General features: G+C 37.9%; 2 protein-coding genes and 1 long non-coding RNA gene across 4 annotated transcripts in view; all 3 read left to right on the top strand.

Annotated features, from left to right (window-relative positions):
• LOC107740175 (tetraspanin-7-like) overlaps positions 1 to 143 on the top strand; it is a 14,545-nt gene extending 14,402 nt beyond the window's left edge. The window contains exon 7 of the mRNA XM_016552522.1: positions 139 to 143. Coding sequence (XP_016408008.1) covers positions 139 to 143 — 5 coding nt within the window. The remainder of the gene's footprint in view (positions 1 to 138) is intronic.
• A 1-nt stretch (position 144) lies between these two features.
• Positions 145 to 699, top strand: LOC107740163 (uncharacterized). Its single transcript, XR_001640064.1, has 2 exons — positions 145 to 212; positions 367 to 699. It is a non-coding gene; the product is annotated as an uncharacterized LOC107740163 (long non-coding RNA).
• A 1,286-nt stretch (positions 700 to 1,985) lies between these two features.
• On the top strand, positions 1,986 to 4,022 carry LOC107740162 (mid1-interacting protein 1-like). Of its 2 annotated transcripts, none has more exons than XM_016552503.1 (3): positions 1,986 to 2,109; positions 2,868 to 3,220; positions 3,298 to 4,022. In XM_016552503.1, exons 2-3 carry the CDS (start codon positions 2,875 to 2,877, stop codon positions 3,429 to 3,431), a joined length of 480 nt encoding a protein of 159 aa, XP_016407989.1. In that variant the 5' UTR covers positions 1,986 to 2,109; positions 2,868 to 2,874; the 3' UTR covers positions 3,432 to 4,022. The 2 variants fall into 2 exon arrangements, with proteins under 2 accessions (XP_016407989.1, XP_016407988.1); XM_016552502.1 differs by having other exon boundaries at positions 2,868 to 3,282; positions 3,360 to 4,022.
• Positions 4,023 to 15,397: the final 11,375 nt, after the last annotated feature.

Raw genomic sequence — 15,397 nt, 5'->3', positions numbered from 1 at the left:
ACAACCAACCAATATGAGATGGTGTAGTGATCCACAGGTATATTTTCTTACTCTTCCCATTAGGCTCTTCTTTTTAAAATGGCACAGTTTTGTGTTGTTCTATTACATGTCATTTAATGAGTATTTTGTCTGATAAAGACTAGGTTCCCTGGCATGTTGTCTGTCTCGCTATATCACCAACAACCAATATGAGATGGTGTAGTGATCCACAGGTATATTTTCTTACTCTTCCCATTAGGCTCTTCTTTTTAAAATGGCACAGTTTTGTGTTGTTCTATTACATGTCATTTAATGAGTATTTTGTCTGATAAAAAATGACTAGGTTCTCATTTAAGGGTTCTTACTGTCGCTTCTGTCTGATTACAGGGTATCAACTGGAGATCACCGAGAGCTGGACCTGACAAAAAGGGAAAACATTTAGTTTCAGTGTTCTGTATGTGTGCCTTAGCTAAACATTTCATTTTAGTGAATTTCTGACTGCTTTTTAAAGAATAGTTCTTGTTGGTAGCTACATTGAAGGGAAGGAACCGGTTTGCATTTGTTTTGCCAGAGTTGTAAATATAACAGCAATTAGATATACAGACGTTTGTAGAAAGTGCCGGTGTTAAACCAAGAACCAGTTATGCAGTGTACTGCGCACCTTGACTTTTGTTTCATTGGAATTAACACATACTAAAACTTTGCATCTAGTAAAAAAAAGTAGTAAAATTTCTTGCATGCATCTAAAGTTCAACATTTTCTCAACATTTGCCAAAAAGGATATTTTTGAGTGACTTAATAATTTGAGACATTTAAGACGTTATCCACTCAACATGTTACATAGGGAGTTCTGTTTATGTCACCAGCAGTTCATTTTCAAGAAATAGTTTTAATACATGTACGTTCATTGCCATTTGGATTGCTTCTGTGATAATGATGTGGTTATTTGCCATTTCTCTACAGTCTTTATTAATGTAGCAGCTATAGTGTTAATTGTAAGGTTATTGAATGTCATAGTGGTGATGTGCTGAAGAGAAAGGTTGTAGTGTCTCTTTAACTTTGTCTTCAAAATGTGAAATCTTTTGCCACCCAGGTTGATCAGGTAACAATATTTAACATGTACATACAAAGCTACAAATATCGCCATTATCTATACAGGGGTTGAGCTGTATTTAAAGACATATTTGCATTTGGATGGCAAATAAGGTGATGTATAATCCAGATTACTTTTTAAACCATAATTATTTTCTCTCGTCACTCCAGCATAATCATACTGATTAGTTTTTGTCATAAAATAAACAACCCTCTGCGTTTTGTTAGCATATGGGTTAATTTTGGGGCATGTACACGTTGTATCTTTGTAAGACAACAAACTGTCAACAGCCTGTTCTTTTTTTTGTGCAAACTGTAAAATGCATAGGAACAATAAACTTTTATATGAACATAGACTTCAGACGTAGAACCACCAGGTGGCGCTATCTATTTATTTATACGACTGTATTTTGCAATCTGGGTTAAGAACCAATGACGAGTGGATCGAAAGCAGGTCCATAAGGGGGAAGTGTGCTATTTGGGACAGGACAGGCATATAATATCTAGAAATATAGCTAATATTACTATCTGTGATAATTAAAAATCGCGATTACTGTCATAAAATGCTTTAAATCTAGCGGGATGCACGTCGCATTATTGACATATGCGACACCGAATGACCATTTAGAGAAAATAGTAGTTCGTAGGTTAAATCGCAATTTCTTTAATCTCCACGAGCAAGAGCTCATAATAAAGCGCTGAAATCGATCACTGCGTTAAGAGTAAAGTAAATATTTGCACATCCTCTTGTGAAGAGATTATTATATTCTGTAAAAGATACCGACACACGTCGACGCAGATAAAATGTTGAAGCTCGATTGGTCCGAAGGCCTGTCAATCACTTGCAGCTCTCCACACCATTGGACATGACGCTTCCCTGCCTGACGTCAACAGTATAAATGTTGTCAGTCCACGACAGAACTAACAGAAGAAGGGCGCTTTCTTCTCAGTTGGGGCGGTATAAAATTTTGGCTGCTTCGTCAGTCCTTTATAGTTTATCTTTGGGTTATTCCAGTCCAGTAAAACGGTTTCATCCAGGTTAGTCATTTGTATCTGGATCTTTTTGAGATTTATTGCGTTGTCAACTTGTCATTGCAAGGTCAGGTGAAGTGACGCTTGACTCGTGTGTAGACGTGCAATGAAAGGTTCTTTCGTGTTACGTTCTGCATGCTCGTTAGTGCAATATCAGAAAGGCATAGGCTTTCGATGAGGTGTTTCATCTTAAACATCGTTTAATATTGTTTGGTTGTTGATGCTTTAAATAGACAATGCTATCTATCTATATTAGCGACGCGAGAAATTAAAACGTTCTCTTTTTTTAGCTATAATGATGTACGGATAAATCGGTCTTTTTAGTTGATTCTTCACAATGAATCCGTTTAACCGCTTAAAAAGCGGCACTGAATCGAGATGTTCTAGGTTGAACTCCTTGAACCAAGAAATCGCGGAGTTGGCTTCATTAAATGGCGGTCTTACTAACTAATTTGGTGTTTAAAAGAAATGCAAGTTAAATTTCAGTTCGAGCTGAATCATGGCTGCAGCAACTGAATTAGGACACGTGAAACTGTAATAAACACCCTTAAATGTACCCACAAATGGCTTTTCGAAGGTTTTACAATGTGCAATGTCGGGATAGACTTTGACGCGCCTAACGTTGACTTATGAATAAGTAAATAAATGCTCAGTCGGTTTGTCACCATTTAAAATGGTTGCCCTTATTGCAAGAGATTTAAGTCGAAGACCTTTTTGCATTGCCTTTTGTTTTTGTCATTTTGATTTGTACCCTTTCATTTCAGCTTTGCCATGATGCAGCTCAGCAGCGACACCCAATGCAACAAGCACTCGTTGCTCAACGTTATGAACCGGTTCATCGCTGCTGCCAACAACATGGATGAGACCATCATGGTGCCAAGCTTCCTGCGGGACGTGCCTCTGGAGGACCAGGACAGCCAAGCCTCTGTTAGTCACAATAACAACGAGCCCTCTTTCCCCAGCAAACAGAGGGACATGTATGAGCACTACCTGCTGCTAAAGTCCATCAAGAACGACATGGAGTGGGGCCTGCTGAAGAGGGAGATGGGCGGCAGCTTTCTAGAGATGGCAGTGAAGCATGAAGAACCGCAGGTGAACGGAGGAGCTGCAGAGGAAGGCTCTGACCTGGAGGGCCAATTCCACTACCACCTCCATGGACTGTTTGCTGTTCTGTCCAAGGAGCGGCAGAGGAAGGCTCTGACCTGGAGGGCCAATTCCACTACCACCTCCATGGACTGTTTGCTGTTCTGTCCAAGCTCACGGTCCAGGCTGACCACCTCACGAATCGTTACAAGAGAGAAATCGGTGGAGGTAGACTGTTGCGATAGGATTGATTGGTTTAGAACTAAAATGGACTATTCTTGAACCATTGGACTGGGAAGTGAATGGGTGGCAGTGGACCTAAAGGGCTTCAAATTCCCCTCTGCCATCAAAAAAGGGTTTCTTGCCCTTTGGTTGTCCTGTGGCCTGTCTTGGTGGTATCTGATGCTTTCAGGATGTTTCCTCTAGACACTAAAGGGCTATGAGAGTAATGGGTATTGTTTTAAATCTCTGTATGCCAGGTCAGAAAGCCCTTGACGTTGTCATTTAAAGCTGTAGAAGAATGTGGATGCTGGTAATTCCATTCTTTCTATTAGCCAGCCAATGCCTTTTAATGAGGGGAATTTTTTTTTTTTTTATGTATTAATGCTGCTCTTGTGCACTTGTCCACGTAAAATGGCGTGCCTTGTTTTCATTTCCCACTTGTGCTGTTCTCAAGTGTGTGTGTGCTTGTCATGCATTGTATCCGTTTGAACAGGGCCCATATGAGTCTGTATGCCACTTGTTTTTGTTTTTCTGGTTTGTCCTAGAAGATTTCAAGTTTTATATCATGCTGTAATATAGTGACTTATTAAAATAAAGCATTAACTTAAACTGCATTGTCTTCCTCCTGAGTGTTCCCTTGAATTGCCTCTCCTCTCAAGTGCAATAAGATGGCAACGGTTACCAGAGAGCTGGGTCAAATATCTAATCCTAAATGGAGCTAGTGAGTATCCGCTAATCTAGTTTCGTAAGGGCTGTGTCTCTTGCATTGTGTGTGAGGAATGTGTGCGTTACAAAGGCAGGTTTGAGCTTGACTATTCATTAGTGTTCTCATGTTTGCAACGACTTAAAGGGACAGTTCACTTAAAATTAAACTTGTCATTTACTCATGTCATTCCAAACCTGTATGCCTTCTGCCGCAGTCAAAAGACATTTTTAAAGCATGTGGGTAAGCATGTGTGGCGTGTCAGGGTGAGTAAATTTGTGGATGGAATCTCTTTAACTCACTTGCACGGCATAAGCACCGATTGAAACTGGTGTTTTAAATTCTAATGCAGGCAGTTCCATAAGAAATGACATCATTCTTATCAAATATAGCGGTTCAAAGTGTATTAGACTGATAAAAAGTGTCTGGTTAAGATTATCAGTTCATGACTTTATCTAATTAGGAAAGTATATCTAATCTTTTAAGACGCTGAGTTTTAATGCTCAGTTCTCAAGCACTGTGAGCGTCTGAAACTTCAATCTAAACCGATTTTCTCAAAAGAGTGTTTAGAGGCAAAAAAAACAATTTCATTTTCCCAACAAATCGTGCATGCATTTTATATTCACATCTTTATTCTGTGTGATTGAGTATGGACACTTATTGAAAATGGAAACCCTTTTACCTTTCCTAACCAAGTATTTCTCATCATCCCCATACTAAACGTTCACTGAACCATGAACAATACAACTCCGTAACCGTTCAAGCCTCAATTGTGGTAACACCCAGCCTTTGAAGTAAATGTAGGTGGGTGGACACAAAGAATTGGCAAAAGCAAACGTGAGAATCCCTGTAATACCAATCAAAATGTCTGCTTTGGCTGTATAGAGGGGCATTATGGTATATCAGACCAAATGCAGTCCAACCATCCCAACCATCTGTCCGTTCAAGTGAAATAGGTCAGCATGAGGCACGCGAACTGTGCCAGGCGGTCACAGGAACAAATCTGCATGATATATGAACCAGCAACTAGAGGGATTTGCAGCGGTCTTAAAATGTAATTTTAAAGCTTCAACCAAAATGTAGCATGGATAGAACATTAAAAGCAAGCCATTTATTTTGTTTCATTCACTCAGAATGCAGGATCCACATGCATGTATGCTAAAAAATGTAAGGATTATGATTTAGAGGAACACGTTTTCAGTAGGTTAAGCTATATCTTCTTGTGTCTCTAGGTTGCGCTGATACTTATTAACAGTGACCATGCAACTATGACAGACTAGCGTAAGGATAAAAACATTGTAAATCATAAAGGGACTCCTAAAAGCATAAATCAGTTTCAAAATGTTAGGCTGGATCAGCTCGTCCCTATGCCATGGTGCATTGAGCGACTACGTGATCAGGCAATCTACACTTGGCCGGGCATGTCCAGTCTGCTGGATCATATCTAACAGCTGCCCTTTTCGTGCTCCCGTACATCTTGGCACCCGCAAGGGAACGTTGCTAAACAAATGCAATGCTGGTGACTGGCATACATGCGTGAGACATGGCAGAATGCTTCATGCACTCTTTCAGTTCAAATTTCAGCAGTTCAAATGAGAGAAAGGACTGTTTAGGATGAACCGATTCACTATAATGAATCAGACTTGGTGCTATACGAAAGCCATTTAGGACGAACCGATTCAATGGTGTGGATCATAAATGTTGTAAGTGGAAAATGTAGTTAAGTTAGTATTGTCGCTACACTGCTACTTACCGTTATGGTCCTAGGTAATTTATTAATGCATTTTGGCATAATGTTGGGTGGCTGACAGCTGTTAGTAATGCTATGGTGAGATGTTCAGCTGGTTTGGGTAAGGAGATGCTCACGCCACTCAGCCTGACAATACTAGGCCTTGTGTTGTATAATGAGAGCCTGTGTGTTCCATCACAGCATCACCAATCTGTCTTTGTACAACCTCTCTGTGCTAGAGGCCGAGTTTTCACAAAAAATCTTTGTAATTATTTCTGAAATTTACAAACAATTTCTTATATTGTTTTTTTTTGTGTGATTGTAAGTGTCCTGTCTGTCTTTTGTCTTTGTCTTTTGTGTATGTGATAAAGTAATTGTGAGGGAACCTGTTGAAATGCAACACAAATTTCAGACTTTGTCTGACAATAAAGTTGTATCATATTGTATCATATACTAATTTTGATGTGTGATGCCTATTTCTGCAATTTGTTAAAAATACATCTCTGTGATAACATATAGTGTACATGAAAGCAAACCAGTAGCATTATGTTTCCTCTTTCACTTTAGAGCGCAAATTAGACATTTAACTGCTTACAAAAAAAAAAAATTTACTGTTTAACTAAAAGTTCATTTCCCTCTCAGAATTAAAAGGTTTATGATAATATTTAGGGTTTGTGAAAATATTTATTAATATTTTGAATCCTTTTCTTCAGGTTTCTTTTTAATTTTAGTTTAGTTTTGTTGTGCTTTAGTCAGTTTATTAGTTTTTGTTTATATTTTAGCTTTAATTTATTTTACTTTTAATAATTGTATCAATTAAGTATTAAATTTTATTTCTGTTAGTTGCCAGGGCAAGTTTAAGTTTTTCATCTATTTTTGTTTTATTTTATTTATTAACAGCCTTATTTTATATTTATATATATATATATATATATATTACTCTGAGCAGAAGCAGGCTTCCATGTGTTTTCCCATACAGTATATCTGTATATCATATACAGTATATTTAAATGTTATATAAAATGTATTATATAAAATTTATGAAGAAAGCACACTTATTTAAGGCACTTTAACTAATCCAGATGCTTATATAACGACCTTCAGACTGCTGATGTAAGGTCACAACGTTTGTCTCTGCACTGATATCTTTCCTATCAAGCTCTTTGTGCAGAGCAAGGCTGAAGTGCAACCCCTTCCTCTATCTGACACAGGAAACAGAGACTGCAGAAAGTGTAGAGGTGTGTGTCAACAAACAGTCAGCGAAGAAAAAGCGCTTAGTGAGCCTGAAAAGTTCTAATGTTGACTTTGTATTGAATACAAGCTATCTTATCATGAAATGTTTGCTCTCTTTGTACTGCACTGCAACACTGCAAGTTAAAGACCGTATGTAAAAAATAGTCAGAGTCAGAGAGGGCAGAGAATTCATCCTGTCCTGCAGCTGTCTTGCTGTACATGATCAGCTCATGCAGACTATATATGATAAGTCAGGGTGCTCCATGCACAACGTGTAAGAATGTTCAGGGCAGCTGAGGTTACATAAGCCAGTAGGCGTGGTGCTCAGCTGGAACATTTACGACCTCATACACAGTGTTGCCTTGGTTCCCTCCACCCATACAGCTTATAACACACACACTGCTCATGCACATCTGCGGGTGAGCGGGTGACACCGGAAGCCAGACACATTAAGTTTACAAATGGCTGCGCCCGCTCTTATGAGAAAAATAAGGTGGATACTGCTGCATTATGCATGAAATGTTTTAATTCAGGGATTCAACTGTTAATAATTGAACAGAAGCACTGAAATTATACCACTTACCAAATGACAGTATTTCAGTTTGAAGTTATATATTTCTCAAATTTGAAATCATAAATATGTGTATATATAGAGAGAGTAGAGACACTTTAGTTTTTTTAATCTAATCTAGTTTAAATCCAGTTTAGTTAAATGTAATAGATTCCGATATATATACAGTATATGTATGTATATACATTTTTAGCATCTTTTCATGATTTACCAAAACAAAAATTACATTATAAACCTATTAATTCTCTAACATAAAAAGTGACCATTTCAATATTAAAACAAACATTTTCAATAATAATGAATTGCTTAATTATGTATATACATATGCTTATTTCCTGCCACGTCATTATCCATTAATTCACAGACATTTCTGTTAACTCTATACAACCCAACACAATGCAGTGCAATTCCAAATACAGGTAAAACACATCAATACAGAAATTTAGTTCATATTCATACACATTGTTTAATTATCAGTACATTGTTTTGTTTTTTTAGCTTGCTGCTTTGGAAAGGCCATTTTATGTTCGATGTTCTTGTTTAAAATGTCATTTCCTCTGCTGTCATAATTAACAGTAACACATCGTTTGAGATGTGGTGGAAATGACATCATCAAGGCAATGTTCATGACATCATGACAAAAAAGTGTCAGAATTCTTCTGTGATGCATGTTGGGGATTGTTTATAGACAAACTCCACAAAGTCCACAGTACCAAAAGTGCCCATATAATTGAGGAAACACCTGTATATTGCGACACACTTCATGCATTGGCAGTGTGAAAGTTTGCACATAGTCACACAATGGTGTGTGATCTGTGCATGATCAGTGATCTAGGTTCACAAGGGCCACAAATGCCGTGATGGCTAAAAGACATTCTATACTTAACATCCAAGAATATTTGTCCCTGGCAGACATGAGTCCATCCAGAATAGCAACAGATTATCGAGCCATGTTATCCAGGCTATAAATAATTAGAAAGAATGGAATTAGCGGCACCGATCAGTAGCGGTTCTGCTCAGTCATTACTCCGCATGTCTGGAGAGTTAAACTAATGCAAGGTCAGCGCAACAAACATCTGTTTTTACAGATGCATTCCTAAGTGAATGTATCTCGCTTTAAAATACTGCAAACCCTAAGTTAATTAAGTAGGACAAGGAGAATGGCAATTAACATGTAAGCAGCGCCCGCACAGGTTGTCTGGCATTTCTAACCGTCTCTGCGTCTCCATAAAGGACTGTTCAAAAGCAGAATGCTAAAACGGAAGTTCCCCCTTGTTGTTTGAGAGAAGCAAAGCTGGCAGGACCGCCCCTTTGTGGAAGAACTCTTACATAATGTCAGTTTGAACAAAGACGAAAACTTGCTGCTGACCCACTGAACGCAGATCTTTAGGAAAGGAGGGTGACAATCAGATGTAACCCTTTAAACCTCTCAGCTGTGACTTCAAATCAAGTGACTTTTAGACTTTTGTGTTGGTCAGTTGTTTCAAGGTTTATTTGGTGAGAAATTCTGCAAAGACTGTATCCAGCCAAATTTAGCTAATAAAGATATTTAGTCCAAAAAAAAGCCTTTTTCCTTTTGTTATATTATTTTTTTAACACTGCAGTTACTTCCATATGTTTGCATGTGGAAATTTAACTGTCAGTATGTCTTGTCTAGACGTGCCCTAGATTTAAACCAATCGTGGTTTAGCTCCAAAAGGGCCAGCCAATGGCAGGTTGCAGATCGTGTGGGTTTGGTGAAGGAGTGGCTCTGAAACCTGAGTCCACATATGATGCAACTGAGATTGTCACGATGTAAGAGAAAATGTCATGACTGGGAATTTGGGGTAATTCTAACACACTTAATCCAGTACTGGATTTAATATCACGTCAACAAGCCAAAATTTGGAACAATAAAGATTCCTGTAAAAACCTTAATCTTAATCGTTTTTAAATAACTAACAGAAACAAGTGAACTGGAGTAGGCCTAACCTTCAGTTAGTTTGCTTTGCTTTGTAAATCATTCCCTGAAAGTCTGCATGCTAGATGACTGAAGAAGTTTCCCTTGTAGAAGTGACGGTTTTTGTTAGCTAAAAGTTAAAACTATTAAATATGGCGTTATTTTAATGACAAATGTCGAGAGCGCATTATTGTAGCGCGAAAGCACATTAATATAATGCGCGAGCGCGAATCTCCCCGCACGCATAGTATTAACAGCCTTATTTTATATTTATATATATATATATATATATATTACTCTGAGCAGAAGCAGGCTTCCATGTGTTTTCCCATACAGTATATCTGTATATCATATACAGTATATTTAAATGTTATATAAAATGTATTATATAAAATTTATGAAGAAAGCACACTTATTTAAGGCACTTTAACTAATCCAGATGCTTATATAACGACCTTCAGACTGCTGATGTAAGGTCACAACGTTTGTCTCTGCACTGATATCTTTCCTATCAAGCTCTTTGTGCAGAGCAAGGCTGAAGTGCAACCCCTTCCTCTATCTGACACAGGAAACAGAGACTGCAGAAAGTGTAGAGGTGTGTGTCAACAAACAGTCAGCGAAGAAAAAGCGCTTAGTGAGCCTGAAAAGTTCTAATGTTGACTTTGTATTGAATACAAGCTATCTTATCATGAAATGTTTGCTCTCTTTGTACTGCACTGCAACACTGCAAGTTAAAGACCGTATGTAAAAAATAGTCAGAGTCAGAGAGGGCAGAGAATTCATCCTGTCCTGCAGCTGTCTTGCTGTACATGATCAGCTCATGCAGACTATATATGATAAGTCAGGGTGCTCCATGCACAACGTGTAAGAATGTTCAGGGCAGCTGAGGTTACATAAGCCAGTAGGCGTGGTGCTCAGCTGGAACATTTACGACCTCATACACAGTGTTGCCTTGGTTCCCTCCACCCATACAGCTTATAACACACACACTGCTCATGCACATCTGCGGGTGAGCGGGTGACACCGGAAGCCAGACACATTAAGTTTACAAATGGCTGCGCCCGCTCTTATGAGAAAAATAAGGTGGATACTGCTGCATTATGCATGAAATGTTTTAATTCAGGGATTCAACTGTTAATAATTGAACAGAAGCACTGAAATTATACCACTTACCAAATGACAGTATTTCAGTTTGAAGTTATATATTTCTCAAATTTGAAATCATAAATATGTGTATATATAGAGAGAGTAGAGACACTTTAGTTTTTTTAATCTAATCTAGTTTAAATCCAGTTTAGTTAAATGTAATAGATTCCGATATATATACAGTATATGTATGTATATACATTTTTAGCATCTTTTCATGATTTACCAAAACAAAAATTACATTATAAACCTATTAATTCTCTAACATAAAAAGTGACCATTTCAATATTAAAACAAACATTTTCAATAATAATGAATTGCTTAATTATGTATATACATATGCTTATTTCCTGCCACGTCATTATCCATTAATTCACAGACATTTCTGTTAACTCTATACAACCCAACACAATGCAGTGCAATTCCAAATACAGGTAAAACACATCAATACAGAAATTTAGTTCATATTCATACACATTGTTTAATTATCAGTACATTGTTTTGTTTTTTTAGCTTGCTGCTTTGGAAAGGCCATTTTATGTTCGATGTTCTTGTTTAAAATGTCATTTCCTCTGCTGTCATAATTAACAGTAACACATCGTTTGAGATGTGGTGGAAATGACATCATCAAGGCAATGTTCATGACATCATGACAAAAAAGTGTCAGAATTCTTCTGTGATGCATGTTGGGGATTGTTTATAGACAAACTCCACAAAGTCCACAGTACCAAAAGTGCCCATATAATTGAGGAAACACCTGTATATTGCGACACACTTCATGCATTGGCAGTGTGAAAGTTTGCACATAGTCACACAATGGTGTGTGATCTGTGCATGATCAGTGATCTAGGTTCACAAGGGCCACAAATGCCGTGATGGCTAAAAGACATTCTATACTTAACATCCAAGAATATTTGTCCCTGGCAGACATGAGTCCATCCAGAATAGCAACAGATTATCGAGCCATGTTATCCAGGCTATAAATAATTAGAAAGAATGGAATTAGCGGCACCGATCAGTAGCGGTTCTGCTCAGTCATTACTCCGCATGTCTGGAGAGTTAAACTAATGCAAGGTCAGCGCAACAAACATCTGTTTTTACAGATGCATTCCTAAGTGAATGTATCTCGCTTTAAAATACTGCAAACCCTAAGTTAATTAAGTAGGACAAGGAGAATGGCAATTAACATGTAAGCAGCGCCCGCACAGGTTGTCTGGCATTTCTAACCGTCTCTGCGTCTCCATAAAGGACTGTTCAAAAGCAGAATGCTAAAACGGAAGTTCCCCCTTGTTGTTTGAGAGAAGCAAAGCTGGCAGGACCGCCCCTTTGTGGAAGAACTCTTACATAATGTCAGTTTGAACAAAGATGAAAACTTGCTGCTGACCCACTGAACGCAGATCTTTAGGAAAGGAGGGTGACAATCAGATGTAACCCTTTAAACCTCTCAGCTGTGACTTCAAATCAAGTGACTTTTAGACTTTTGTGTTGGTCAGTTGTTTCAAGGTTTATTTGGTGAGAAATTCTGCAAAGACTGTATCCAGCCAAATTTAGCTAATAAAGATATTTAGTCAAAAAAAAAGCCTTTTTCCTTTTGTTATATTATTTTTTTAACACTGCAGTTACTTCCATATGTTTGCATGTGGAAATTTAACTGTCAGTATGTCTTGTCTAGACGTGCCCTAGATTTAAACCAATCGTGGTTTAGCTCCAAAAGGGCCAGCCAATGGCAGGTTGCAGATCGTGTGGGTTTGGTGAAGGAGTGGCTCTGAAACCTGAGTCCACATATGATGCAACTGAGATTGTCACGATGTAAGAGAAAATGTCATGACTGGGAATTTGGGGTAATTCTAACACACTTAATCCAGTACTGGATTTAATATCACGTCAACAAGCCAAAATTTGGAACAATAAAGATTCCTGTAAAAACCTTAATCTTAATCGTTTTTAAATAACTAACAGAAACAAGTGAACTGGAGTAGGCCTAACCTTCAGTTAGTTTGCTTTGCTTTGTAAATCATTCCCTGAAAGTCTGCATGCTAGATGACTGAAGAAGTTTCCCTTGTAGAAGTGACGGTTTTTGTTAGCTAAAAGTTAAAACTATTAAATATGGCGTTATTTTAATGACAAATGTCGAGAGCGCATTATTGTAGCGCGAAAGCACATTAATATAATGCGCGAGCGCGAATCTCCCCGCACGCATAGTAGCACGCGGATTTCCTTTGCTCTCGCACAAACCCGGACGCGTGCGCTCAGATACACGCTGCTCTCGCCCGGAGAGTGTGCAAGCACTTAAAACGTGTCTCTCCTCTCACTCAAACTGTCCTGTGCACTCACAAATCTCTCTGTGCTCATGCGCTAGATATTAATTATTTTCGCACCTGAATTAAACGTTGTCAAAAGTTATCATTCAATGGCACTCTCAAACAGTGAATATACAGTTATATGACAGTTACATGTAATTACATTGTCTGCAAATGCATTAAACCCATAGAATATAATGTAGTAATGTTATGACAAATATGGGAAATTCATTATAGTGTTATATTTGGTCTCCACATCTTAAGTATAGGGAATAGTGCGTCTGACCCTTATCTGACCTTAATCAGAAGATTATTATTTATTTAATATTTGTTTATTTATTTCAATCCAAGTGCACAATAGGCTATATGACCACATGAACTTTAAGAATCATATAGGCCTACTTTTTTGTTTGTGTTTAGATAAATCACTCAGAGGGGTTTGACCAAACTGTTAAACTAGGTTATTTACAAATAATCCAAGCACCCGATTCATTTCTAATATTTGATTATTATGACTTAGTAGTATTAAATTATAAAGAAATGGATCCATCTTTGAAATCTGATTGGTTGATAACATTTGACAACGTTTAATTCAGGTGCGAAAAGAATTAATATCTAGCACATGAGCACAGAGAGATTTGCGAGTGCGCAGGACAGTTTGAGTGAGAGGAGAGACACGTTTTAAGTGTCCGGTTTTGTGCGAGAGCAAAGGAAATTCGCGCTTGCGCATTATATTAATGTGCTTTCGCGCTACAATAATGCGCTCTTGACATTTGTCATTAAAATAACGCCATATTAAAAATCATTTCAGTAATTGGGTAAATCTGAAATAAAATATTCAACTGAACATTTAAACTTAAACAATTTACACTTGTACTAAACTATAATCATATAAATAATACTAAAATAGCATTGTACCTTTGCGAGTTAAAGATTTCAGAGCACAAGTGACTTGTGCTGCCATTAAGGCCTTTGGAAATATCCTTGACTGACTGAATATTTCGTGTACGATGAGACGCAGATGCAGAGCTATAGTCGAGGTGTTAACTGAAGCATGTCTTCATTTAGTTGCGTTTTGCTTTTACTTTCAGACTGTCCCCAGCAGCATCCTTAACTCATCTTTCTCATGACTCTGTCTCACCTCAGCGCTGTACCGTGCTGCGATTTCTATTCGCTCTTTTGCATATAAATGGCCCGCAGCCACTCAGCATTCTCTTCCATTCCACTGCTTCAATTCAGCACCAGGCAACCAAACGAACCAACGACTAACTCTTGAGAGTAGCCTACCGAGTCGAGTTACACAATATTGCATTTTCCAGCTAACCTGTGCTTTTTCAAGGTGTGGGCATGTAAAGGACTTACTAGACATTCCAAACTATCTGACTCATGTGTTGAGATATACGTGGGTGAATACGCTAGTTTATGGGGTATTGACTTGAAATCAATCAAAAAAAAAAAAAACGTGGATTAATTCTCCTACGTGATAGTTTGACATTCTCTGCTCACTTAACTGCATTTGTTATCTGTTAACGGTCGGATATACCGCGAGGTAGCGTAAGAGAGGTAAATGACAGGACTGTTTTATTGTTTAATGACATTTTATATTATTTTATAACAGTAAGGCACGTGTCCCTGCTGCAGAAGAAGACTGAGTCAGGAATTATCTGACATGTTCCTCAGCATAACGCGCGGTCTCCTGAGGCCTTTGTCTACGCAGACAACTCTCATTTCTAAATTCTGTCTCGTCTCTTTTCCCATGAGCACCACAGTGCACTAGTTTCTCAACAAACTGATTGTCCCTTCCTCCAAAAAACTGCCTCACCTACTTTGACTGCCCTTTTACCGCTGTGAACTGCCCTCCAAACCTTTGAATTGGATGTGTGGGACTCCAAACTACTACTAAATGCTTTGGGTCGACAAGATTTCTGTTTCTTTGTCTGATTTTGAAAGAAGTCTCGTCACCAGGGCTGCATTTATTTTAACAAAAAAAAACAGTAATGTTGTGAAAATGTAATTTACTGCTGTAATGTCAACGCTGAATTTTCATCAGTTTTTACTCTGGTCTTCAGTGTCACATGCTTCTTCAGAAATTACTCTTTGCTGATTGGGCGCTCACGAAATATCAGTAATTTTATGTTTAATATGTTTATTATCAATGTTAAAAACACGCTTGATATCTATGAGAAAACCGTGATACAGTTTTAAAATAGAAATCTTTTGTAACGTTATGTCTCTACTAATACTTTTACTATCAATTTAATGCATGCTTGCTCAATAATTTCTTTCTTTTAAAAAATCTTACCGATCCCAAACGTGTGTATGGTAGTGTTGGCTTATATTATGTAGATATGTGCAAATATATTGCTTC

Source organism: Sinocyclocheilus rhinocerous, unplaced genomic scaffold (assembly GCF_001515625.1).
Source record: "Sinocyclocheilus rhinocerous isolate Xijiao unplaced genomic scaffold, SAMN03320098_v1.1 scaffold584, whole genome shotgun sequence".
Classification (NCBI taxonomy): Eukaryota; Metazoa; Chordata; class Actinopteri; order Cypriniformes; family Cyprinidae; genus Sinocyclocheilus; species Sinocyclocheilus rhinocerous.
The sequence above is the reverse complement of the archived record's forward strand: the minus strand, read 5'-3'. Positions and strand labels throughout refer to the sequence as shown.